The sequence below is a fragment of the Callithrix jacchus genome, chromosome 22, assembly GCF_049354715.1.
Source record: "Callithrix jacchus isolate 240 chromosome 22, calJac240_pri, whole genome shotgun sequence".
Taxonomy (NCBI): domain Eukaryota; kingdom Metazoa; phylum Chordata; class Mammalia; order Primates; family Cebidae; genus Callithrix; species Callithrix jacchus.
In genome coordinates this window covers 17,473,547-17,500,306 of record NC_133523.1, presented here as the reverse complement: position 1 = coordinate 17,500,306, position 26,760 = coordinate 17,473,547, and the positions used below count along the sequence as shown (strand labels likewise).

At 60.5% G+C, this 26,760-nt stretch overlaps 2 protein-coding genes across 10 annotated transcripts in view; one reads left to right on the top strand and one right to left on the bottom strand.

Moving 5' to 3' along the window:
- The first annotated feature begins 1,604 nt into the window (after nt 1-1,604).
- On the top strand, nt 1,605-10,072 carry COMP (cartilage oligomeric matrix protein). The gene is made up of 19 exons (XM_035286334.2): nt 1,605-1,704; nt 1,964-2,049; nt 2,284-2,335; nt 2,726-2,898; nt 3,564-3,701; nt 3,967-4,041; nt 4,130-4,288; nt 4,366-4,470; nt 4,551-4,658; nt 4,848-5,007; nt 5,835-5,953; nt 6,193-6,245; nt 6,338-6,519; nt 6,633-6,811; nt 6,938-6,986; nt 7,459-7,655; nt 8,495-8,667; nt 9,649-9,788; nt 9,881-10,072. The coding sequence occupies exons 1-19, from the start codon at nt 1,626-1,628 to the stop codon at nt 9,925-9,927; spliced, it is 2,274 nt and encodes a 757-aa protein (XP_035142225.1). The 5' UTR covers nt 1,605-1,625; the 3' UTR covers nt 9,928-10,072.
- A 432-nt stretch (nt 10,073-10,504) lies between these two features.
- Nucleotides 10,505-26,760, bottom strand: part of CRTC1 (CREB regulated transcription coactivator 1) — a 104,093-nt gene continuing 87,837 nt past the window's right edge. For 2 of the 9 annotated variants that reach the window (XM_035286335.3, XM_035286337.3), the window contains 5 exons: nt 25,077-25,385; nt 21,186-21,290; nt 17,625-17,711; nt 16,854-17,034; nt 10,505-15,551 (listed from right to left, as the gene is read on the bottom strand). In XM_035286335.3, the coding sequence (XP_035142226.1) occupies nt 15,340-15,551; nt 16,854-17,034; nt 17,625-17,711; nt 21,186-21,290; nt 25,077-25,385 (894 nt within the window). In that variant the 3' untranslated portion in view covers nt 10,505-15,339. The remainder of the gene's footprint in view (nt 15,552-16,853; nt 17,035-17,624; nt 17,712-21,185; nt 21,291-25,076; nt 25,386-26,760) is intronic. The other 7 variants (XM_035286340.3, XM_078361835.1, XM_035286338.3 and 4 more) reach the window with 4 other exon arrangements.

The window sequence follows — 26,760 nt, the reverse complement described above, 5'->3', positions numbered from 1 at the left end:
ATGCCTGTCTCCTTGCCACCCTCTCCAGGAAGTCCTCAGTGACTTTTCTGTAGGCTCCTGAGAGAACAGATCTGGCTCTGAGTCTAGCTTCTCTCTGCCCTCAGGCAGCGGTCTTAGGTTAGTCACTTCTCCTCTCTGGGCCTCAGTTTCCCTGTCTACAGAATAGAGGCTGTGAGTACCGGAACGTGGGAGTGGGGAGGGTTAACTGACTCCAGGAGGCCAAGGTGTTTTGTAGCTCCAGAGCGTGGCTGGCCAATGAGCGGTCATTTTTATTTTTATTACAGGCTGTTCCAGCAGCTGGAGCACAGTTTGGAAGGTATGGCACAGCCTGGACAAACAGAAGCCCCGGCCCCCACCCTCAGACCTCCCCTTGTAGAGCCCTTTAACTTGCTCCCCTCCAGATGAGGGCCTCACACCCTATTGTATAGATTGGAAAACTAAGTGGGCAGTCCCCTTGGACAGGGGGCAGGGCAAGATCCTGAGCACTGCCCCTCCTCCACCAGCTGAGGGACTATGGGGAGGAGGAGCACCAGCAATGAGCTGGGTTGGGAGGAGCCATTTGCAGCCCTCCAGTGTGGCGACTAGAAGCAAGTCTCCTTGGACGTGCAGGGGAGGAAACTGAGGCACAGACATAATTTATCCAGTTGTTTTTCTTGGTGGGGGACAGAGTCTGGCTCTGTTGCACAGGCTGGAGTGCAGTGATCTCAGCTCACTGCAACTTCCACTGCCCCATTCAAGTGATTCTCTGCCTCAGCCTCCGGAGTAGCTGGGATTATAAATGGGCCACCACACCCGGCTAATTTTTGTATTTTTAGTAGAGACGGGGTTTCACCATGTTGGCCAGGCTGGTCTCCAACTCCTGACCTCAGGTGATCCATCCACCTCAGCCTCCCAAAATGCTGGGATTACAGGCATGAGCCATGGAGCTCAGCAATTTACCCAGTTTTGAAGCACATCAAGAGGGAGTGGAAGGCCAGTCAGTCTGACCCATAGTGGGTGGGCCTATTCTTTCAGATACTGTTTCCCCACGTGTGAGCTGAGGGCGTGGCCAGGGAGCCCGATTTGTTTGGAGCTGGAACCCAGGCTTGGCAAACAGCAAGCACTAGACCAATCATCAATCAATGAATGAGCTGAATGCTACAGCGGAGCCTGTAATCCCAGTTCATGGAGGATCGCTTGAGGCCAGGAGTTCCAGACCAGCCAGCACGACATAGACCCAGTCTCTAACTCTAAAAATAAAAATTTAAAAAAATTAGCAGGGCATGGTGGTGCAGCCTGTAGTCCCAGCTACTTGAGAGAGGCAAGAGGATGTGATATAGCCACACCCTATCTCAAAAAAAAAAAAAAAGTGAATGAAAGTGGGGAGGCACCCCCTGACTCCCTGCCCCACCAGTTCTCTCCCCACAGATCCAGGGACTCAGTTTCCCCACCATGTCAGATTCAGCCGCGGGTGACTACACAGGGCATTCTGGGCGGGGCCTTGAATGCAGGGCCAGCGCCATCTGTTTACCTTGAGGCTGGACGCTGGGCAGGGCTGCGGTGGGCCGTCCCTGGGGCCGGCCGTGCCTTGGGGATAAATAGGCCCCGTGGGCCTCGTGGGCGGTAGACAACGCCCCGCCACCGCCATGGTCCCCGCCACAGCCTGCGTTCTTCTGTTCACCATGGCTGCCCTCGGCGTGTCTGGCCAGGGCCAGATCCCTTCGGGTAAGCCGCGTTAGCACCCGCGCCGTGGCCACCGCCCCAAATGGACTGCAGGACCCGTGAGAGGCCCGGGGTCCAGGCTGTTTGGGGGCTCACGGACTGTTCACAGGGGACGTGCGGGGCACAGAAAGCAGGTGGCGGGACCGAGGCTGGACGAGCGGAGTGGGGCGTCGGGTCCAGTGTCCGGGTCCGCTGCGGCGGTGGGAGTTGGTGGTGGGGTTCCCCTGCCCCATGACGCCTCACAGGTCCCCTGTCGCCGCAGGCTCAGACTTGGGCCCGCAGATGCTGCGGGAACTACGGGAAACAAACGCGGCGCTGCAGGACGTGCGAGAGCTGCTGCGGCAGCAGGTGCGGGGCCGGGTGCGGGGCAGGGAGTGCGGGGGAGCGGAAGGGGGTCTCGGTTCCCATCCAGGGGAGAGGAAGTCCCTGGAGGGCAGAGGGGAGCTGGGGAGGGAAGGGGGTCTGTGGGTAGGGAGTCCCCGGTGAAAAGAGGCGGTGGAAAGAGAATCCGGGGCAGAGAGAGGGGAGACCCGAGGGACCAGGAGAGGTTGGGACCCCACTGATTCCACCCCACCCCTGCAGGTCAGGGAGATCACGTTCCTGAAAAACACGGTGATGGAGTGTGACGCATGCGGTGAGCGGGCCGGGAGAAGAGATGGGGAGACAGAGACACAGAGAGACAGAGAGCGAGGGAAAGCTGGGGACAAAAAGAGACGGAAGGAGATCGAGGCTGACAGAGGTGGAGGGAGACGAACGGGAATGAGGGGGAAGGAACAGAGACAAAAAGAGACAGAGGCGGTGCGAGAGTTTTGGGGAAGTGAGAGACGCCGCGGGGCAGGAAAGAGCAACAGAGACTCAAAGAGAGACCAGGGAAAGAGTGCAAGCAGAGCGCCCAGCCCCGCCGGGGAGGGATCGCTGAGAGCTCCGAATTTCGGACCGCCCTCGGGGCGGGGGCTAGGGGTAGGGGGAGAACTTCCAGCCCCCGGGCGTGGCTACGACCAGCCCCACCACGTTCCCCCTGCAGGGATGCAGCAGTCCGTGCTCACCGGCCCCCCGAGCGTGCGGCCCCTGCTCAGCTGCGCTCCTGGCTTCTGCTTCCCCGGCGTGGCCTGCATCCAGACCGAGAGCGGCGCGCGCTGCGGCCCCTGCCCCGCGGGCTTCACCGGCAATGGCTCGCACTGCACCGACATCAACGAGGTGCGCCGGCCCCGACACCCCACCGCGCTGACGACCCCCTCTACCGCCCCCCAATCTCTCGCTGTCCCGGAGACCCCTTGCTCCACTTGGGGTGCTCGCCCCGACAACCCTCTCACCTCCGGGGGCACACGGCCGGGCGATCTCCCTACCGCTGGGGGACGCCCACCCGGAGGACGATCCACGCCACCACCCAGGACGCCCGCCCCCACGACCCTCTCCATAGCTAGTGACGCCCGCCCCGACGACTCCCACACCGCCAGGGGTGGTCGGCCCTAGCTACCCTACTCGCCGCAGGGAGTCGCCAGTCCCAACGACCCTTCCATAGCCGGGGAACGCACGCCCGGACGACACCGCCACCGCAGGGCCCGCACGCCCAGATGATCCCTGCCCCCCTGTGCTGGGGATGCGCACCCTCATCCTTCCTCCCCTCGCCCATGAGGGAACAGCCCCTGGAGGCGCCCTCTCTTCTCCTCTCCCGGTTGCACCCTTGCCATCAAGACAAAGTCGCATCTGACCCCTGCGACAATTGCTTCCATCTCGCGTGGAGCACAGCTCCAAGCGCTGGCTGATGACTCTTGAACTTTCCAAATCCGAAACACTCCGAGGTGTGGCCCCCAGGGCCCAGCTCGAAGCTCTCTGACCCTCCGTGGCCCCTCCTCCCCCAGTGCAGCGCCCACCCCTGCTTCCCCCGCGTCCGCTGTATCAACACCAGCCCGGGATTCCGCTGCGAGGCTTGCCCGCCGGGGTACAGCGGCCCCACCCACGAGGGCGTGGGGCTGGCTTTCGCCAAGACCAACAAGCAGGTGAGGGGTGTGGGGGCCCCATTTCTGCAGCAGAAGGGAAGGGGGCGTCCATTTTGTTTACTAGTAAACGCCTCCTCCAGCCTCACGCACTTTTTCCAGCTTTCTACCAGCGGGCGGGACGGAGAGAGGAGGGTCCGCTGCGCCAGGGCTTATCGGTTGAGGGCAGGATGGAGGGGAGAAGGCAGGATGTGGAGGAAGCGTGGACCAGGTGGGAGGTCCGAGGTATCTGCGTGGGGTGGTGGCCTCTGAGATTCCCCTCCCCTAGGTTTGCACGGACATCAACGAGTGTGAGACCGGGCAACACAACTGCGTCCCCAACTCCGTGTGCATCAACACCCGGGTAAGTCCCGCCGGGGAGGAAGGACAGATCGCGGGAGGTGGGGCGAGGGGCCGGCGGCCTGCGCTGACCTCCAGCGGCTCGGGCGCAGGGCTCCTTCCAGTGCGGCCCGTGCCAGCCCGGCTTCGTGGGCGACCAGGCGTCCGGCTGCCAGAGGCGCGCGCAGCGCTTCTGCCCCGACGGCTCTCCCAGCGAGTGCCACGAGCATGCGGACTGCGTCCTGGAGCGCGATGGCTCGCGGTCGTGCGTGGTGAGTGCGGGCTGGCCGGGCGCGAGGCGGGCTTGGGGGGCGGCCACGCCGGGGCACCCACTTACTGTCTCTCGCAGTGTGCCGTCGGCTGGGCAGGCAACGGGATCCTCTGTGGCCGCGACACTGACTTGGACGGCTTCCCGGACGAGAAGTTGCGCTGCTCAGAGCGACAGTGCCGTAAGGTGGGTCAGGGAGGGGCCGGGCAGGAGGGCGGGCGGGACTTAATGACCACGCCCCTCACACCTGCTGTGCCCGCCCCCAGGACAACTGCGTGACGGTGCCCAACTCAGGGCAGGAGGATGCGGACCGCGATGGCATCGGAGACGCCTGCGACCCGGATGCTGACGGGGACGGGGTCCCGAATGAAAAGGTAGAGCTGTGGGCGGGGCCTAGGGAAGTGGGGGTGGGCGTGGCTTGGGTGAGGGTGTGGCTTCAGTGGTCTAGGAGGGGCTAGGGGTTCCTTGCAGAGGAGACCGGACCACGGAGATTTGGGAATCTGAGGAGTGCGACCTTTGCCCTTCCCGACCTAATCCCACCCTTTACCCACCTTGTCACCCAGGACAACTGCCCGCTGGTGCGGAACCCAGATCAGCGCAACGCGGACGAGGACAAATGGGGCGATGCGTGCGACAACTGTCGGTCCCAGAAGAACGACGACCAGAAGGACACAGACCGGGACGGCCGGGGCGATGCGTGCGACGACGACGTCGACGGTGACCGTGAGTTCGAATGGGGGTTGGGGACGAGGAGAGGCGGCGGGCACCGAAGGGTGGGATTCGGCTCCGGGACCGGGCTTGATTGGTTTTGGAAGCCGCATAGGGTGAGCTGGACTAGGTAGGGCGCCCTGGACTACAGACCGTGCTGGGGCGTCAGAAAAATGCAAGCAGGGCTGCGAGGCTGGAAAAAATGCAGGAACGTTTGGAAGGGAAGGTGGTCAAATGCCGCAGGCAGGAAGTAAGAGGATAGAGATGCGAGCCTGGGGTTTAGGACTTGGGAGTTGACACTTTTACAGATAGGTACATAGGGGCTCAGAGTGGCACACATGGGCACCCAGCTGCGCCACCCCGGGAGTGAGGGCCGTTCTACCTCACTGGCCTTCCCTCGGATGGGCCCATCCATTCTTAAAGTTCCCGTGGGCCTGGCGCAGTGGCTCATGCCTGTAATCCCAGCACTTTGGGAGGCCTAGGTGGGCAGATTACGAGGTCAGGAGTTCGAGACCAGCCTAGCCAACATGGTGAAAACCGGTCTCTACTGAAAATACAAAAATTAGCCAGGCGTGGTGGCCTGTGCCTGGAATCCCAGCTACTCAAGAGGCTGAGACAGGAGAATCACTTGAACCCAGAAGGTGGAGGTTGCAGTGAGTCAATATCAGGCCACTGCACTTCAGCCTGGGTGACAAGAGCAAAACTGTCTCAAAAAAAAAAAAAAAAAAGTTCCCATGAAGCTGGGGCTCTGTCCCAGACCAGTCTCAGGGCTGGCCCCACCCTAATGAAGTCATCCTGGCCTGGTCCCAATCTTGGGCTTCTCATCCCTTGGGTTCCCGCAGGGATCCGCAACCAGGCGGACAACTGCCCCAGAGTACCCAACTCAGACCAGAAGGACAGTGATGGAGATGGTGTAGGGGATGCCTGTGACAACTGCCCCCAGAAGAGCAACCCAGACCAGGTGAGGGCAGGCCAGACTCCAGCTGGGTGAGCCCCACCCCGGGTGAGCTGCAGGATTACCCAGCCCACAGCCCAGCTTAGAGCATTTCACACTGCCAGAGAAATGACCTCCCAGTCTGGGCAGCCTGGGGTGGGGGTTTCCTTGGGGTCAGGAGGACCTTCGGTGTGCGGCTGGGGTGGGTGGGAGGCTTTCTGATTTCCTCTGATTGTGGCTCCTCGCATGCTTCGCGCCCCCCGCAGGGGGATGTGGACCACGACTTTGTGGGAGATGCTTGTGACAGCGATCAAGACCAGTAAGGAGGCCGCCTAGGGTGGGCGTCCGGGTAGCCCTTGACAAAACGCTCTGGAGAGCTCACTGTCTCTGGATCCCACCTATCCACCCTAGGGACGGAGACGGACATCAGGACTCGCGGGACAACTGTCCCACAGTGCCTAACAGCGCCCAGCAAGACTCGGACCACGACGGCCAGGGTGATGCTTGCGACGACGACGACGACAACGACAGAGTCCCTGACAGTCGAGACAACTGCCGCCTGGTGCCCAACCCCGGCCAGGAGGACTCAGACAGTACGGCGGGGGCGGGGCCTGCGGCGGGGGCGGAGCCCGTGGGGGCTCCTGCGGCAGGGTCTAGGGCGGGCGGGGCCTGACCCGAGCCCACGAGGGGGTCTCCCACATCTCAGGGGACGGCGTGGGCGACGCGTGCCAGGGCGACTTTGATGCAGATAAGGTGGTAGACAAGATCGACGTGTGTCCGGAGAACGCTGAGGTCACCCTCACCGACTTCCGGGCCTACCAGACAGTCGTGCTGGACCCGGAGGGTGACGCGCAGATTGACCCCAACTGGGTGGTGCTCAACCAGGTGGGAGCGGAGTCCAAGTTGCGGGTGAGGGGATCCCAGAACCCCCACAGCGGGGCCTATGCTGAGGATGGGGTGCCTAGGGCTGCCACGGATACCCTGAGACCCTCCTTCCTTTGACCCCATCAGGGAAGGGAGATCGTGCAGACAATGAACAGCGACCCAGGCCTGGCTGTGGGTGAGAAGCGGGGAGCAGCCGGCTCAGAGGAGGGGCGGGCCCGGACAGGATGGGTGGGGCCAGAGGGGGGGCGGGCCCGGGTCAAGAAAGAGCGAGGCCGGAGGGAGCGGGCTGGGTCTGAGGATGGGCGGGGCAAAGGGGGGCGGGCCCGGGTCCAAGAAGGGCGCGGCCAGAGGGGGGCGGGCCCGTGTTCTGGAAGGGCGGGGCCAGAGAGGCGGGCCCGGTTTCAGGGAGGGCGGGGCCAGAGGGGCCCCTCCCCCGGGCTGAGGATGGGCGTGGCCGAGTGGGTCTAGACTCTGGAGGGGCGTAGACAAGTGTAGATGGGGGCGTGGCCGACTCAGGGCCCCGCGAGTGGGGATGGGGCGTGTCTGCAGGGAGATCTGGACTCAGGAGGCAGGTTCGGACTCTAGGTGCCAGATTCCGGGGGCTGGGGCTGGCATTCGGAAGGGCTACTGCTCTCTCCCATTCCTAGGTTATACTGCCTTCAATGGCGTAGACTTCGAGGGCACGTTCCACGTGAACACTGTCACGGATGACGATTACGCGGGCTTCATCTTTGGCTATCAAGACAGCTCCAGCTTCTACGTGGTCATGTGGAAGCAGATGGAGCAGACATACTGGCAGGCGAACCCCTTCCGCGCCGTGGCTGAGCCGGGCATCCAGCTCAAGGTGCCAGGGTCCTGCCTGATCTCCGTGGTCCTCATGCCCTCCCATGATCCTCCCCACAACTCTTTACAACCCTTATAGCCCCCCAACCCCCCAGCTTCATACTATGAACCTTAGAGTGCTTCCAGCTCTCCTCTGTGCTCCCACAGTCCCCAAATCCTCCCAGTTCCTTGCACAAGCCCTTGAACACTCCTAGGGTCCCTCAGGCTTCCTATGGACCCTATGCCCTCTCGCAGAGCCCTGAACGATTTTTTTTTTTTTTTTGAGATGGAATCTCACTCTATTGCCCAGGCTTGAATGCAGTGACACGGTCTCAGCTTACTGCAACCTCCATCTCCTGGGTTCAAGCAATTCTCCTGCCTCAGCCTCCTGAGTAGCTGGGATTACAGATGTGCACCACCACACCCGTCTAATTTTTGTATTTTTAGTAGAGACGGGGTTTCACCATGTCGGTTAGGCTGGTCTTGAACTCCTGACCTCATGATCCTCCCGCCTCGACCACCCAAAGTGCTGGGGTTACAGGCATGAGCCACCACACCCAGCCTCGTCCTGAACTTTTCCTTAGTCTTCAAGTCCTTCTGCAGAGTCCCCAGTCCTCCCAGACCCTGAACCTGCACATACAGACTACCAAATCCTCTCATGAGCATGCAGACCACTGCTGCCCTCCATGACCTAGCCACAAGCTCCCATTTGGCCCCCGAAGAAGGCTTCCTTGTGGGTCTCTCGTCCAGATCCCCCCTGGTTTCCTACCACCTGCTGCTCCCCACTGTCTCTCCAGGAAGGTTTCTAGGGGGCTCCAGTGGCCCACGAGGTCTCTGATCCCCTTTCCTGGGCACTGGCAGGCTGTGAAGTCTTCCACAGGCCCTGGGGAACAGCTGCGGAATGCACTGTGGCATACAGGAGACACAGAGTCCCAGGTGCGGCTGCTGTGGAAGGACCCGAGAAACGTGGGCTGGAAGGACAAGATGTCCTATCGCTGGTTCCTGCAGCACAGGCCCCAAGTGGGCTATATCAGGTGGGAACTCCACCCTCTGCAATGTGCTGGGCTGGGGACACGTAGGCCCAGGTGGAAGTCCTCTGGCCAGGCAGGGGCTGTGTGACCCTGGTCCCCTAATCTGTACAATAGGAAGCATACAGGGCAGTTAGAATGAACTTATGCTGGTCCAGGTGTGGTGGCTCACACCTGTAACCCCATCACTTTGGAAGGCCAAGGTGGGAGAATCACTTGAGTCCAGGAGTTCAAGGCCAGCCTGGGTAACATAGTAAGACCCTATCTCTACAAAAAAAAAGAAAAAAAAAAAATCAGGGCAGGCACAGTGGCTCATGCCTGTAATTCCAGCACTTTGGGAGACAGAGGCAGATGGATTACCTGAGGTCAGGAGTTCGAGAACAGCCTGGCTAACATGGGGAAACCCGGTTTCTATTAAAAATACAAAAAAATTAGCCTGCCATCCCAGCTACTCAGGAGGCTGAAACAGAAGAATTGCTTGAACCTGGAAGGTGAAGGTTGCAGTGAGGTGAGATCGTGCCATTGCACTCCAGCCTGGGTGACAGTGAGACTCCGTCTCAAAATAAAAAAAGAAAAAAAAATTAGCCAGGCATGGTGGCATGTGCCTGCAGTCCCAGCTACTAGGGAGGCTGAGGTCACCTGAGTCTGAGAGTCGAGGCTGCAGTAATTGCACCACTGCACTCCAGCCTGGGTGGCAGAGCAAGACCCGCAGCACACAGTGCGTATCCTAGAAATGCGGCCTCACCCAGCTTGTTCCTCAGTCTCCATTCCATGCTGCTAGCAAGCCCAGATGCTCAGCACCAACTGTGTGCAGGGCCCTTGATGTCCACCACACAGGGAAACTGAGGCCCAGGGCAGAGGCCCCACCTGCTCTGAGTGCAGCCCAGTCAGGGGGTACCCATCTTCCAGGGTTGGCCAGTGAGGTTCTGAGGGGGAAGGGCCTGGCCCAGGTCCCAGCCCCCACCCCTCACTGTCTCTGGCCCTCAGGGTGCGCTTCTATGAGGGGCCTGAGCTGGTGGCTGACAGCAACGTGGTCTTGGACACTACCATGCGGGGTGGCCGCCTGGGGGTCTTCTGCTTCTCCCAGGAGAACATCATTTGGGCCAACCTGCGTTACCGCTGCAATGGTGAGCCGAGGGTGAGCGGGGCGTGGGCGGGGAGTTTGCACACAGGCCCTGCCGGCCTTCTCAGCCCTGACCCGCCCACCCTCTCCCTGCAGACACCATCCCAGAGGACTATGAGACCCATCAGCTACAGCGAGCCTAGGGACCAGGGAGGGGACCCGCCGAGGGATGACGGCCACCCTCACCGAGGCTGGATGGGGCTCTGCACCCAGCCCCAAGGGGTGGCTGTCCTGAGGGGGAATCGAGAAGGGCTCAGAGAGGACAAAATAAAGTGTGTGTGTGGGGAACGGCACTGTGGTTTTTGCTGCAGGGAGACAGCTGGGACAGGCCTCTAAGGGAGGGTTGGGCCGGGGGACCCCACACCAAGGCCTCAGTGCTGCAGCTGCTGGTGAGTGCCAGTGGCCTGGTGGGGATGGTCCAACTGTGATTTGGTATTTGGGGAGGCCCCCAAGTCTGCCTCCTCGACCCACCCCCCTTGTGATCACGGGCCTGGATGCCAGCCATGGACAAGCTGAGACCTCTGATACAGTGTTCACCCCAGGACTCTGGGGGGTGGGTTCGCAGTGGCTCCCAGATGTGATCCCTCCCCTTGCCTGGTCCAGGGTGTGTGTGTGTGTGTATGTTTGGAAGGGCCTAGGCACCTGCCAGGTGCACCTGCCACACCCACGTGTCATCCCTGAGGGAGGAGGGAGGGGCTTGGGAAAAAGAGGAGGAGCCAGTGACGAAAACGTTGGATTTTTATTATGTTTCATTACAAAGGATGCAAAGGTACAAAGACAAAAGCGGCCGCGCCAGAGGATGGGACAGGGACGGCCGAGTATGCCCTGAGCCGCCTGCCCCCGCCCACTGTGGCCACCCACGATCACGGCCCACGGGACATCCGTGGCAAAGTATACATGCTGGGGTTGGGGGAGAGCCAGCCTGGGCACAGAGGGGCACAGGCGGGAAAAGGGCTCGGACCAGCAGGTTTGCATATATTAGTGGGACCACGCAGCCCCTTGGGGGCAGTTTCCTACTTGGGCACAGCAGGGCCAGCGGACCTTGGCTGCCAAAGCACTCCCTCCTCAGGCCTGGTGGCCAAGGCCATGGCTAAGTCCCCTTGTCCCTGGTGGGCAGAAGGTCAGAAGTGCTTGATGGCTGGGCTACGCTGGGCATGGATTGGCCCCAAATTCCAGAACACTTCAAGATGGGGGCTGCCCTCGAACCCCAACACGTGCCACCTGTCCCTGGCTCCTGGGGATGGGGTGCTGGCCAGGAGCCCAGAAGGTGGAGAGAGCCTCTGGAATCGTCGGAGCCAGCACCACCCTAAGGCCCAGCCCCTGCCCTCTATCCTGCCCAGGAGGAGCCTGGGGCCTGAGACCTGCAAGTCTGAGAAAGTGACAGGAGAGAAACTGAGGCTAGGGTCAGGAGGCACTGGCTCCTGCCCCACCCCTGCTCTCAGGACCTCCCTAGCACCCAGCCCTGGTGGTGCAGCTTACTCCACCTCCTGCTCCCAAGGGGAGAGTGGTGTCTGTGGCCAGTGGGGATGGGTGGACACCTGTGCCACATGGAGGGGTATGGGGTGCCTGACCCCTGCCTGGTCAGGACCCCAGAAGGCCAAGAGCCATGGAGAACAGGACACTTGGCTCAGGTGGAGCTGGCTGGGGAACATCCCAGGGACCCCCAAATCACATGCCGCAAGATCCCCCCAGGAAATGGAAGCCCCTGGTCCATGGTGAATGGGGGTAGAAAGAGGCCCAGGTGTCCACGTAGCCCAGGCAGGCCTCCCAGGGTAAGGGAGGGGCCAAGTCTTGTCCCTGCTTTCAGGCTGTACGCCCTGTCCCAGAGCAGCACCTGCAGGTGACAGGCCAGGCCCGGGGCACCTCTGTGCCATCGGTTTGTGGCCCTTGCACTGAGAGCCCGTGTCCCACTCCACATGGTGGGCCCCTCGGCCTCTGAGACGGCTCCATCAGGACCCAGTGAAGGTGATGGGAGCTGCTGTTTTCAGGGCCAGGCGACAGAGGACCCCCGAATACTGCTGGACTTCATTCTGCCAGCCTATCCCTGGTCGGGGGTGCTCCTTGGAAATACAGAAACCTCAGGAAGCAGGTCGCAGCCTGAGTTAGGGTGTTTGTTTAAAAACCAGCTCAAGGCCCGCCTGAGGGGGGCGCCAGAGCACCCTCTAGGGATGGGTCCTGCCGAGGATGGTCAGGCCTGGGACACTGGGCAGAAGTGGCTCACACCTGTAGCCCCAGAACTTTGGGAGGCCAAGGAGGGAGGATTGCTTGAGCCCAGGAGTTCAAGACCAGCCTGAGCAACACAGCAAGATCCCATCTCTGAAAAAATAAAATAGAAGCAACCCATGGGCCTCTGGCAGGCTCCTGTCCCAAGTGACCGGGCTAGGGTGAGGTCCCAGCTCAGAGCCCCCAAGCCTGACATCCAGGCCCCAGCAGGAGGGATGGATGGACATGGGGGACCCTCCTGGCTAGGGGTCCTCCTGGGAGCTTGGCCCCCTGAAAAAATCAGACCAAACACACCAATGTCAATACCTTCCTCCCCAGAGCTGAAAACCCATGAGCAGGGCCCTGATGCAGGCAGAGAACCCTCTTCCCTGGAGGACTCAGAGAGAGGCTGACCTGGGGCTCCACCCTCCACTTACAAGACTTGCCACCCTGGGGAGTGATGGAGGGAAACAGGCAGGTGGGGACATCATGCTCTCAGGAGAGCCCTGCCTGAATGTCACCTTAGGGGACCGGTGTGCACAGCGCAGGGGCTGCAGAAGCCAGGAGCACGTGGGTGGGTCGGGGAGCATCCTCTGACCCATTGTGGACCAAGTATCTGGGCCTGACCAAGGACGTAGGCAGTGGGTCTCTGTACACACCACAGCCCCGTACGTGGGCCCGTCCCTCAGGAAGCAGCTCGTCAAATCACAACATGTTCACATCACAATGCAAAAGTCTGATTCCCTTAAGCCGTCTTGTTTCAGAAAGTCTTGGCAACTCAAGAATATGTTAGTGATATTTTTAAAAGCCCACAGGTACACACACACACAAAAGGCTGTGATGCAGAGCCTGGGAGGCCTGCCCAGGTCCAAGAGGGGCGTGAACCCTTCTGGAACGCAGGGACACCCGGCTCCTGGCTCCTGGCTGGGCCCCACCTTCCCTGGAAGCTCAGACCTCAGTCTACCAGGTTCTCATTGGAAGAGAACTCTGTAACGGACCGAGGTCTTCACCTTAGCACAGTGACACCATGCACCTGGCCTCAGGATGCTGGAAACGGGCTTCGGGCCTGGGACGCTCTGAGGTGGGGCCCGTCCTCTACTAACTATACCAAAGACCTGGGGATAAGCAGTGGCACCGGCCGGAGGCTGGACAGATGGAGAATGAGGGCTGACAAGGTTTCCTAGTGAGTCCTCAATGCCTTGTTTTGAAAACCGCATCCAGGCGGGTTGCTTGTAATTTTAAGGCCATTTTTTAAAAGTCCCACATACAAGTCTAATGGTAATCAAACTCTCCTATGTACATATAGTTTTTCTTTAAAAAAAAAAAGTCCCCACTGTCTGCCTCCAGCCTCCGTTGTGGTAAAGGAAAGGGGTCTTGACCCAGACAGACACCGTGTCCCCCACCCTGCACCTCGGCACAAGACGGCAATGGGAGCGACTGACCAGGAGCCTTCTGAGCGGCCGCTTGCACGTATGCTAACGGCGATGCCTGGGAGAGGAGGGACAATGGCCGCTAGGATCAAACCCGTCCCGAGGATGGAGGCCAGGGTGCCCAGGACCCCAGTGAAAGCGGCGGCCATGACATCACAAAGAAATGCACCCAGCAGAAGGCGCTGGCCAGGCAGGCAGGGGCGAGTGAGAGCCACAATGCAGTTTTGGGGGGATCAGAACAGCGGTTCCTATTCCAAGAACAACAGAAAACAAAGCCAGCCCGGATGCCTCCCTCGAAGGGACCGTGGTATGGAGGGGCTAGGAGGCTCCCAGGTGCCCCGACTGTCATCCTGGCTTTGGAGGTGCTCCTGAAACCTGCCACTAAAACGCACTGTGTCTCCATGTCCACCTGCCACGACTCTGAGCTGCCAAGGGGTGGTTGGCAGACCACGCTGCCTGAAAGAGGGGGCGTGGCTCGGAGCCAGAGGGTTGGCAGGGAGGGGACAAATGCCAGCCCCACTCGGGTTCTCAGGGAGGACCATGGGACTCATCTTGGGGACCCTCGCTCCCTGCCAGCTCTCGTAGAGCAGAGAGGTCTCGGCCACCACTGGTCACCGGGTCTTCACACACACATATAAGGACTGGCAGGCACCTCTGGGAGAGGCCGGCGGGGCTAGGTCTTCAAGAGACCCTCAATAAACATCAAGGCCCCTTTACAGAAGTCGGGAATGCGGCCCTGGCAGAGGTGCCTCTGGCTACTGTGAGCTCCTGCCAAGTCCCTGTCCGGCCCTGCCCGACTAGCCCTTTCATTTTGAGATAACTTGGGGTGAAACCCAAAAGCCAGACACACCGCTTAGACTCAGGTGGGTGGCGGGCTGCTCCGGGGCATGTGGCCTCCAATTCCAGTTAGCTTAAAAACAGGTAAGGCTGGATTTCTGGATTAAAAACATGCTCTCAGGAAAGCGTTGCCTTAAAGGTTAAGCGACTCATCTACAACCAAAATGTAAATAGAAACCAAAAGGAAAAAAACCACAGTGAAACTCACGCAGCCGCCTCTCCCTGAACCTTAAATTGGGACAGCATGTGTGGCAGGACGGGTGACCAGGACAGGAGGGTTGGAAAGCCCCAGGAGGGAACCCTGCCTCCGCCTGTGAGCCCTCACGGGCCTCCCGGTCATTTCCCGGCAAAGGCGGCCATCGAAGGGCCTGCCTGGATGAGGCAGGGCTTGAAGGGAATGGAGACAGGGGCGAGGAGGGCCGTGGGGTCTGCCGCCCCGCATGCTCTGTCCACTTTGCGCCTGCCGCGGTGGATGCCAGGGCTCTGTGTGTGCTCAGAAATATAAAAGACAGCCGTCAAAATAGTGTTTATTTCACTTTGCGTCTGCCCCGTGCTCTGGCGCCTCCTCCCTGGGGCAGCGTGTAGGGCTCACTCTCTATCTGACCATGGGCTGGGGGTGGCGGATGGGTTGGGGGACCAGGAACTGAGGAAGGCAGTGAGAGCTGGACAAACAGTCGGAAAATGCACCGCGGCCCACAGCGCCGGCGGACCATGCGCGCCCCTCCCTTGAGCCTGCCCGCCATGCCAGGAGCTGACACTTCCCACATCATACAGGGGACGACAGCTCAGGCCCCGGGGCTGGGGGCGAGGGAGCCGATGCAGAGAGGGTCTGTGGGGGCGGGGGGCTCATGGCCTCCCATCCCAGCCCTGCCCCGGGTGGGCGGGTGGGTGGACGGCCCAGCTCGCAGCCTCGCGATTGGGCTTTGCGGGAGGTGGACGACCGGGGGCGGGCTGGCAGGGGGCGCTTGGCGGCATTGCAAGCTCAGAATCACAAGCTCGGCCGTTGGCGAGGGACGGAGCACGGCCGTCCCCGGGCTGGGGAGGCGCCGTCGGGACAGCTGAGCGGCAGGTGCCGGGCATGCCCGCTCACAGGCGGTCCATCCGGAAGGTGTCCTCAGTGGCTGGGTCAGCCAGAACCATGTCGGGATCGTTGAGCATGTGCAGTCCGTCAAGGGTCAGGGGGTCGATCTTGAGTTCATCCAGGGGAAACTGGCTGTCGGAGTCGAAGCTGACGTCGCCGACCCCGGCCAGAGAGCTGGTCAGTTCTTTAGAGAGGCTGGGGGGGGACTCTCCTGTCACTGGGGATGGGATGGGGACAAAAGGCACTGCTTAGCCCTGGCTCCATCGCCCGCATCCATGGGCCAGCCCAGGCATGCCCAGCGGGTGACTCTGTCCCCTGGGGATGCTGGCACTGCCTGGGGAGATTCTGGCTGTCATGACTGGGGGCGGGGATGCTACCAGCACACGAGATGCTGCTCAGCACCCTACAGTGCCTGGACCTCAGAGACCAGCCTGGCCCCGAGAGCAGCAGCACCAGAAGCCTCAGGCCAAGGGCTGTGTTACGGACGCAGGTCAGCACGATCTGGCAGGAGCAGCATGATCGGCATGAGTCACTGAGAAACAGTCTGGGGCAACCGTGGGGACCCGGCTGCTGCTAGGGCTGAAGGGAATCCTCGGTTCCTCCACAGAGACCTGGGATCAAACCTGGGCTTCAGCCTATACTTAAGTTTCCAGGTCTGAGAAATGGGTCTGAAAGGCCCTGTCTTTCTGGGCTCTTGAGGCCACCCCAGTGGTCGGATTCCTAGATCCTTCTTCTCCTGAGTCTGCGGCTGGCTCGTCCACCCTTGAATTTCTCGCTAACTGCTGCCTACGCCTATGGGTGGCACTCAGAGCCCAGGCCACAGTCGGGGGGCACTAAATATAGACCCTTCCAGCCTGGAAGAGGCCAGTGAGGACCGCCAGGGGGTGTCACACTCATTTCGGCAGCGCTGGCTCGTAAGGGAATCACCTTCTTCATGGGAGAGAACCAGCTGGGGTGACCGTGGGAGCATCTGGGCTCTGTGAGAGACAGAGCTGGGTCTTCCTGACATGTGCCATGCTGGATGGGGCTGGCTTGTCCTCAGGACCCCGGGCACTGTGCTCAGACTGCTTGGGCGTGGTGGTCACAGTGCCTCACAGTCCTTACCCGTCAGCTGTCTGCCCAGGCTGGGTTCACCAGGCAGGGCGGATCCCATTGCCGTCCATAGCTCTGGCGCACACTCAGCTGACAGGTCAATGGCCTTGGCAGGGGACATCGTGCACACCCAGCTGTCTGACCTTTACCCGGGCTGTGTAGCCAGACAGGAGGCCGCCGAGAGGGGAATAGTGTTCAGCTCTATCCCATGCACAGGGCACCTGGTCCAGGGGCGTCTCCCTGGCCTGAGGTCCAGGTGCGAGTCAAGTTGGGGAAAGAGGGAGCATGGCCTCCTCAGGCCCCCGTCGAGCTTGGGTTACAGCCCCAGCTCTGTCAACCCTCCTGCTGTGGGGCAGGGGTCTCTGGCTGTCTCTGCATGGGCTGAGGCCCCGTGGGGCGCCACACGCGCGCCCTGGCCTGGCCTCACCTGTGAGGATGATATTGGGGATGCCACTGTGGCTGGCGTAGCCCAGCTGCTGTGAGTCCGGCAGGCTCCCGTGGCTGCCCGTGAGGCCCATCATGGCCGCCTGCGAGTAGTTGAGCGTGGAGCCGGGGCTGTACAGGCTGCTGGAGCTGATGGCATTCTCCATCATGTTGAATTGCTCCAGCTGGGAAGGGAGGCATACCAGGCCGTGAGGGCCACTGTGGGCCTGCCTGGCTGGCCTGCCCGCAGCTGGGGATGCCGCCCCTGCAGGATGCCCAGCACCCAGGCTGCTGAGCACAAGCCCCGCTCCCCCCGTCACCTGGGGCCTCCTTGCCACCCCGAAGGCCGGCTGGATGAATGGATGAATGAATGAGCGAGTGAGTGAGCAGGCCTTGGATGCCCACGATCCTGGCCTCCACAAAGAGCCAGCAAGACCTCCCGGCAAACCCACGTGCATGGTCCATGCCGAGGCACCGTGTCCACAGCCACGGTCCCATCCCTGCCTGGCCCAGCGTTTGCTGCCTGCCCCTTACCCTCCGTCCTTGGCCTCTGCTCTGTGGGTGGGCGCAGACACCAGGAGGCAGCACTAGGCCACCCCTGCTGGGCCCTCAGCCTCTGTAGCCCACAGATGGGAAAGGGCGGGGGCCGAGAGGTAAAGCCAAGGGGCAGGCAGGGGCCCCCCAAGAGCACGTGCAGCCCTGACTCGCAAGGCCCAGGTCCTAGCGAGCGTCTGTCCTGGGCACCGGCAGGCTGGCAGCCTGGGCGCCCGCTCACCTGGTGGGACAGAGCATTGGCCTGCCTGGCCGCCATCTGCTGCTCATAGTACGCGTCCCCAAACACGCTGCCCAGGGTGGAAGTGTGCTGCAGACAGAAGAGAGGCCTGCTGTGGTCATGGCCCAAGGCCAGGCGGGATGTTGGCACCTCCCAAGCCTGGCTGGAAGACAAGAGGCCCCTGGAACCTCCCAGATGGCGCCTGGGATGGCAGGAGGCTGATGATTATGCTTATTTTGGGGTTCTGGGGGTGCTCCCCATTCTGGATGCTCCTGGGAGGCTTCTGCACCCTGAACGTCTCTCCCCAAGGCCCCACTCCCATCTCTCCTCAACTCCATTTCCATTATAGGGAAGTTGGGGGCCACAGGGATGGGAACCCCCACCCAACAGGGCCCAGAGAACGTGTCACCGTGGCCAAGGCAGGAGTTGCCCAGGCGCCACATTCAGGAAGGAAGGTGCACTTAGTGACTCCTGAAGGGTCCCCAGGGAGACAAAGGACAGGACGCAGGTCACATACATAGACAGGACGGGTGCGGAGCCAGCCATCAGCCGAGAGTGCACAGGACAGGCACAGGGAGAGCCCCCGCCCGGGGCTGCAGACCTGCGGGACCCGGAGCCCTACTCTTGCTCTCCGAGGCCAGAGGGGCTCTCAGAGGAAGGGGGACAGGGGCTGTCCCTGTGGCAGGAGCAGGGGCGAGGGGACCTTATGTTTGGTGGAGATGCTAGAAAGGGGACACTCAGAGCCCCTGCCCAAGAGATGATGGGATGAGGCCCGGCTGGGGTGTGGAGGTGAGGAGAGCGGTAGCCGCTAGCGAGGCCCTGGGAACCACAGCTGCAGTGTGACCTTGCGGCTGCCAGAGGCCTGGTAGCGTCCCAGGGGCTGGGAGCTCCAGCTGGTGTCCCCTCCATGGGACATGGGGGCCTCAGGAAGCCACTGCCCCACAGCCACTCTCAGAACTACAGCGTAAGGCATGTGCCCTGCAAGCCATCCTGGTGAGTGTCTCCAGAGACCCAACGCCCTGGCTCTCCTCCCCATCTGAGCTTTGTTCTAGAGCGATCCCCTTTGTTCCAGAATGATCCCAAAGCCCTGGCTCTCCTCCCCATCTGAGTTTTGTTCTAGAGCGATCCCCTTTGTTCCAGAATGATCCCAAAGCCCTGGCTCTCCTCCCCATCTGAGCTTTGTTCTAGAGCGATCCCCTTTGTTCCAGAATGATCCCAAAGCCCTGGCTCTCCTCCCCATCTGAGTTTTGTTCTAGAGCGATCCCCTTTGTTCCAGAATGATCCCAAAGCCCTGGCTCTCCTCCCCATCTGAGCTTTGTTCTAGAGCGATCCCCTTTGTTCTAGAACAATCCCAACGCCTGGGTCTCTGGCCTCAGTCCCAGAGAGGGGCCAGCCACAAACCCACCGGCTGCTCCTGGTGGTCAGCGGGCGGTCAGCAGAGACAGACACACTCACCCTGGGGTGAGAGGGCTTGTGAGGTTGGACGTCCCATTCAAACGTCAGGGAAGAGGTAAAGAGCGGAGCCGAGGAAGGGAAGGCCAGTCTGTGTGGCAAAAACATTATCTCGGCCCTAAAAATCAATAGCTCCAGGTTTTGGAAACAAGGACTGCAAGCTTATGGCTGGGTTTGCCAGAGTCGAGGGAGGCAGGCAATAGGTAAGTAACATCATGGCTGCCCTGGGTCTGGACCAAAGCTGGGTCTCTCCTGGGGCTCGGGGTGTGGGGTGGCACCAAGCTTCCAGGATGGCACCTGATCCTGTCCCGGTGGCCTTGGGCTCAGAGTGGCCTGGCACACGCCGGGGGAGGTTGAGGTTCCCCTGTGAGGCTGCCATGGGACGAGATGGGATGCAGGGATGAGAGCTTCCCTCTACCAGGGACAGGGATGGCTTCAGAGCACTGGGCACAGCAGTGGCTCTAGGGGCTTGCCAGAAAGGTGAGCTTGGAAGTCGGGAGACAGCCATAACCTGGACCAAATGGCAGCTGCCTGTGGCCCAGGGCTGTGCTGGGTTGCCCAGTGTGTCTACTTGAGGTGGCACAGCAGGTGTGGGGTGGCCTGGGCCTGTGGGACCGATGGGCGAGTCCTCAGAGACCCAGCGCAGAGGGAAGGCAGGTCTGCTTCCGCCTAGAACCATCTGCCCCTGAGAGCCCCATCCTGACGTCCCCACAACTCTGTGAGCCACCTGCCTCCCGCACCAGCACATGACGGACAGGACACACAGATAAGGGCTTGCCGAGACTGTCACTTGCTCGCTGCCTGGCAGACTAACCCACTTTGGCTTGGGGCCCAAGAATTCATCAACCATTCCAGCAACTCTCTCATGAGAGAAACTGGTTCGACCCCTAATTCCTGCCCTGTCTCACAAACAAGACAGACCTCATGCAGGAACCAGCCCCATCTGGGCTGCCCGCCTGAGACGGGCCCTAACTGCTGCTTCTGCAGCCCCTCCAGCCCCGTCCCCAACACAATGAGACCAGACACAGTGCTAGAGCCCAAGAGCCCAGAGGGCTGGTGTGGACAGACCAAGCGTGTGCAGATACCAGGCTGACCCCTATGCTGCCTTGAGACCACTGCTGCCACCCCAACTCGCCTCCAGAGCAGGGGACTACAGGTGGTGGCCCCAGATGGCCCTCGTGTGAGCTGGAGACAGGACAGAGGTCTTCACTGTCCTTTTCTGTGGCGCTCACAGTTTGTGCCCTGGGACAAAGGAGTCCAACCTCAGTCCTGGAGGGTGACTCTTCTCTCTAGCTGGGAAGCAGGGGTGAGAGCATCCCTCTACCAGGCACGGGGATGGCTTCAGGGTCCCGAGCACAGCAGTGGCTCTAGGGGCTTCTCAGCTTGGTGATGTTTTGTGGATGAGATGGTCCCAGGATAGTGGGGTTCTGGGGAGGCACTGCTGCCAGGATAAAGAAGTTGGGGGCCGGATGTTGACCTGTGGGCACCCCTTCTCCCCCGACAGACATTCTGGATGGAATGTGGGGTCTACTGGCCACAGCTGATGTCCCAGTAGAATACAAGGAGGAGAGTGGGGAGCCAGGCTGGGCGCTTCCACCAGCCATGGACCAGGCTAGAGGGGCATTCCGAGGAACCCCCTGGGGGCGGCTGTGTCATCAGCGAGCCGGGGTTTTACAGTGCTGGGTACAGCAGGAAAAGCCAGGGCTGATGAGTGACGTCTGAGGCCAGCCTCAGTCCCCTGTCTGTGGAATGGGGACAAGGGCCCTGAAGAGTCAGCACCTACCCTGCATGCCGGCCAGCCACCTCAGCTGCACCCCCAAGCTGGGGGAGCCCCCAAAGCTCCAGCCCATGCTCTGGGCAGCATACTGGGTGTAGAGGACATCATCCCTGGGCCACTCAATGGGGACGTTTAGGCGGGGCCATGGCAGCTCCTGGGAAGGGGTGTGTGGGGTCCCTGTCCTGGTACAGCCTGGTGGGTGCACAGCTCAGGTCCGACGGAGCGGACAGGATGAATGGAGCGATGTGTGAGGACAGACAGTGGGCAGGGAACACAGGGGACGTGAACGAGGCGAGCGCGGTGCCACAGGCCAAGGAGGAGGCGGCGTCCCTTACCTGCGGGGAGCTCCCTGGGGAGAAGCCTTGATTGGAGACTGGCGAGGTGGGAGACTGGTTGGCCGGGGAGCCGGCGCTAGTGCGGTACTGCTGCAGAGCCGGTGCCTGCGACGACAGACAGGTCAACATGCCGCCGCCCAGCTGCCCCAAGCCCAGGGCTCCAGTCCCTGCTTTCCAGGAGCGGCCTGTGCCCTGATCGGCCCCCAGGCAGGTCCCCCCACCCCTCACACCTTGGTGATGGGTGCCACCCCAGTGGTAGGCAGAGGAGCCTGGGCAGCTGCAGGAAAGGTGGGTCCCTGAGCCCTATCTGCCTGAGACCTCAGGGGAGCTGCCCCCAAACCCAGCTTCCCAGGAAGGATCGGTGTGGAGGGTGAAGAACTGTCAATCCTTCCTCGAGCTACAGGAGGGCGATCAGAGGGTTGGCCCTGACTCAGCAGGCTCAGAGCCAGAGCGTAACATGTGCACTCTCATGCATGCACACCCAAAGACACACCCACGTGCACACACATCCACACTCAAATGTACACACCCACGCAGGCACACCCAAATACACACACCTTCACATGCACACACATGCACATATCCACACATGAATGTACACACCCACAGGCGCACATACTCATATGCACACCCAAGCACCCACAAAGGCACACACAAGTGCACACATCCATAGACACACCCATACAAATATACACACCCATGCAGGCACACCCACACCCAAATATACGCACCTCCACATGCACAACCCCACACACGTGCATACATCCACACATGAATGTACACACCCATACATGCAGTCATGCACACCCAAACACATGTACACATCCACACAAACGCATACATCCACACCAATAACCACATGCACACATGTCCACAAATGTACATACCCCACACATGCACACCCACACACAGACATAACCATACACAAATGTACACACCCACGCATGCACACCCACACCCATATACACACCTTCGCATGCACACCCCCACACAGGTACACATATCCACACACAAATGTACACACTTGCGTACACATCCAAACACAAATGTACACACCCTCACAAGCACACCCACTTACGTGTACACACCACATGCACACATTGCACATATAGCCACATGCCAAAATGTACACACCCACACAAATGTACACACATCCACAAATGTACGCACCTACATGCACACATACCCACACATGTACACACCCACATATGCACACACCCAATGTATACACATCCACAAACGTACACACCTACACATGCACACACTGCACATATACCCACACACCAAAATGTACACACCCACCCGTGCACACACCCACAAATGTACACACATCCACAAATGTGTACACCCCCACATGCACACACAAATGTGCACACACCCACAAATGTACACACCCACACATGCACACACCCAATGTACATCCACAAATGTACATACCCACATGCACACACCCAATGTACACACATCCACAAATGTACACACCCACACATGCACACAATGTGCACACACCCACAAATGTACACACCCACACATGCACACACCCAATGTACATCCACAAATGTACACACCCACATGCACACACCCAATGTACACATCCACAAATGTACACACCCACATGCACATGTGCACAGATCCACACACACGCATGCACACCCATGCAGGTGCCCACCACATATACCATACCTACCCACTTGTGCACACCCACACATGTGTCCACAGACCCACACACACACACCCCCATGGGCAGGGAATACCCAAGGCTGGGTGGGCGGGCGCTGCTCCTGCTCCTGGCTCTCCCTCGCTGTGTGCCCTGGGCAGGTCCCTGGCTCTCTTAGCTCCCAAGTCTGTAGCCCAACAGATCTGGCCCGCCACTGGGGTGGGGACTGAGTGAAGGCTTGCCAGTAGCCCAGGCTCCCAGCACGGGGCAGTCACTATCCCTGCTCTGCTGCAGGACAAACCTGCCTGGATTATGCTGTCTGAGACCTCCAAGGGGCAGTCACTATCCCTGCTCTGCTGCAGGACAAACCTGCCTGGATTATGCTGTCTGAGACCTCCAAGGGGCAGTCACTTCCTCCACCTGCTTGAGGGACGAAAGGCCTGGGCATCTCCCTGCTATGACCCAGGCCGGACCCTGGATTCAGACCACACTCTGGTCCTGGCCCGGCCCAGCCATGCGGTGCGCCTGCAGACAACTCACCTGCCCTGCCCGAGCCTATCACTGAACGAGCCCAGCCTGACCGGTCCAGGGCCTATAACTGCTCTGTCTCCCCCCATCCTCAGTGGTCCTTTATGGGCAGTTTAGGTAGGGCCTGAGTCCAGGTGGGGTGGGGTGGGGTGGGGCAGGCGGTAGCCGTGAGCTCGCCCAACAGGGTGCAGGTGACGGAGGTGCCAGCACGGTCACTTAGGGATGACTGACTTGGACCTTCCGAGAGTTGGAAAGGACAAAGTGATCAGAGGGAAATTCTCATTCAGGTGAGTCTGTGCAGAAACTCAGTCTCCCTGTACCTCCAGGAGGCCGGAAGTCCTCGAAGGGGGGCAGGAAGCCATCTTTCTTGCTGGGGGTGCTGGGCATGAATGCCCTGACCTGAGCGCCCTAGAGGGGTGGTCCCCGTACCTGGCCCAGACGCTTTGGGCCTCCAACAACCACCCAGCTCCAGGGTGAGGCCCCACCTTGGGAGCCTCCCCTACGACCTGCTGCGTTTCCACCAAAGCAAAGACTTGAGCCCTTTCCCACGGGGGGCCCTGGGTGGTGCCCTCCGAGGGGGCAGAGCAGCTTGGGAACACGGGTCTCTACCTGTAGGCTCACCTGCCTACCCTGCCCAGCCCTGGTGGCTATTCTTCACATAGCACACCATGTTTGGAGGACATTTAGCCTGGGGTTGGCAGCTGGGGTCAAGTGGGAGGGCTTGTTGTCCCCCAAACGCAGGTCCCTGCTTCCCTGGATGTGGCCCAAAGCAGCTGTTTCCCAACCCGCCCCCAGCACTGGAGCAAGCAGGTAGAAGTGTGCACAGTCAGGAAGGTCTGTGGGTACAGGGGTCAGCACCTCGTACCCAGTACCCAGTCCTGGCCTGCCTGAGCCTGGCCCTGGGCAGAAGATTCCATGGTCTGAGTTATGGCCCCCGGCCCTGGGTCCCAGGCACTGTGTCTCATGGGCCACTGCTTCTTGAGCTGGCTTCGGCCATCCTTCCCTGGTAAGCTCATGTCATCCCCTGGCCTTTGGGAGCCTGCACCCAAGCCCCAGAACACTGTGCTTTTCTCACCTCCAAGGAAGCCTGGCTTTGGGTGGGAGGGTCCCGAGAGACCAAGAGGGGGTACCTGGCAGTTAAATATGGAGTGGCCCATTGTGGGTGGAGTCTGGGGCCAGCCACCTGCTTGTGCCCCAGTTTCTCTATCTCTTTTTTTTTTTTTTGAGACAGAGTCTTGCTCTGTTGCCCAGGCTGGAGTATAGTGGTGCCATCTTGGCTCACTGCAACCTCCGCCTCCCAGGTTCAAGCGATCCTTCTGCCTCAGCCTCCCAAGTAGCTGGGATTATAGGCGCCTGCCACTGTGCCTGGCTAATTTTTGTATTTTTTTTTTTAGTAGAGATGGGGTTTTGCCATTTTGGGCAGGCTGGTCTTGAACTCCTGACCTCAGGTCATCCTCCCTCCTCAGCCTCCCAAAGTGTCATGATTACAGGCGTGAGCCACCACGCCCAGCCCAGTTTCCCCATCTCTATGGGTAGTGACAGTCTCAGCTTGATTCCAAGGGGTAGCCCCATGGAGTGCCGGGCTGGGCAGTGTTCGCTGGGGTCCTGGCCCCTGGCCCATGCAGTAACTCGACTGTTCTGCATCCTCCAGGCTGTCCTCCCCAAGATCCCCAGCCAGGCCCCAAAGGACCCCATGCTGGGCTTACCGAGGCAATGTCGATCCCCATTGATGGCTGGCCGGGGTTCTCTGGGGGGGACTGGGGGAGAGAGGATGGTACCGTGACTGCGAGCGGGGGTGGCTGTGGCCCACGAGTCAGGCTGGCGCTGGGCAACAGGGGGCCACCGGGGGGCAGGCGGACGGATGCCTGCGGGGGTGGTGGGGGTGGCGGCTGCTGGGACGCTGGCGGAGGGGGCGGCGGGGGCTGGGGCTGTGGCGGTGGCTGCTGGGAGCCCGCCTGGGTGAAGAAGGCATAGGGCAGCTGCTGCTCCAGAGACAGGGCATCCATGGCCACGGCCTGTGGGAGAGATGGGCATCAGGCGGGGCGGGCCCTGGCTGCCAATGCCTGTTCCCCTCGGGCCCCCACAGCCTGGCATGCTCAGCAGGCGGGTGGAGGGGCCCTGTGATCATAGGTAGCCCCTGGGCTGGGTGCTCCTCATGATGAGGGAGGCCAGGCTAGAGAGGTGGGCCTCACCCAGGGCCCCAGGGGGTCAGCTGGAGCTGGACAGGCCTGAGCTCCTGCAGTTCCTTGCACTTACATCCCCACTACATGCCACGAAGCTCAGGCAAGACACGGGATGGCCACACCTGCTGGCTCAGTGAGCGGCCAGTTCTCAGCCCCTGTGGGTGCTGTCGGGAGACCTCAAGTGATCCACCTGCCTTGGTTTCCAAACCCTCCCCCCTGCCCGAAGCCTTGCCTGCTCTGAGGATACTGGAGACACCAGCCTGGCCCTCACCAAGGGCTGGCTCAGGGCCTTCTCAGAGATGGAAAGAGTAAAATCAGTGGGAGGGAAGTGTGTGACATTCGCTGAGTCTGTGGAAACTCAGCCAGGGGCTACCATGCTGACAGTCCTTGGGGAAGGTGGGGGTTCCTGCCCTCTAAGAAAGGCTGAGCGTGCCCAGGAACTATGGGACAGAAACCACTCAGCAAGATGCCCAGCCTCTGAGAAGAGAAAGGAGGTTCCAGATAGAGAAAGGGGCAGGTGTCAGATTGAAACAGCCTAGCTCACGAAGAGGCTGAAGACACAGCTGCCAGGAGCCAGCGCCCACAGATCTGTCTGGGTCTTGATCTGAATAAGACAATTTTGTAAGCAGACAGAAGATGGGGGCTGAGGGGCAGGGAGAAATGGAGTCCAGGCCAGGCATTGCCAGGGAACTACCATTAACTTCGTTGTAGGTGGACGGTGCCACTGTGGTTATGTTAAAAACAGACAAGTGGTGGGCGCGGTGGCTCACATCTGCAATCCCAGCACTTCGGGATGCTGAGGCGGGGGATCACTTGAGGTCAGGAGTTCGAGACCAGCCTGGCCAACATGGCAAAACCCCATCTCTACTAAAAATACAAAACTTAGCTGGGTGAGGTAGGCACACGCCTGTCATCCCAGCTACTCAGGAGGCTGGCACAAGAATCGACTGAACCCAGGAGGCGGAGGCTGCAGTAAAGTCAAGAGCACGCTGCTGCACTCCAGCCTGGGCAAGAGTGAGACTGTCTCAAAAACAGTAATAAAACAAAAATTAAAAATGGCTGGGTGCAGTGGCTCAGGCCTGTAATCCCAGCACTTTGGGAGGTCGAGGTGGGCAGATCACGGTCAGGAGATCAAGACCATCCTGGCTCATATGGTGAAACCCGTCTCTACTAAAAATAACAAAGTATTAGCCAGGCATGGTGGCGC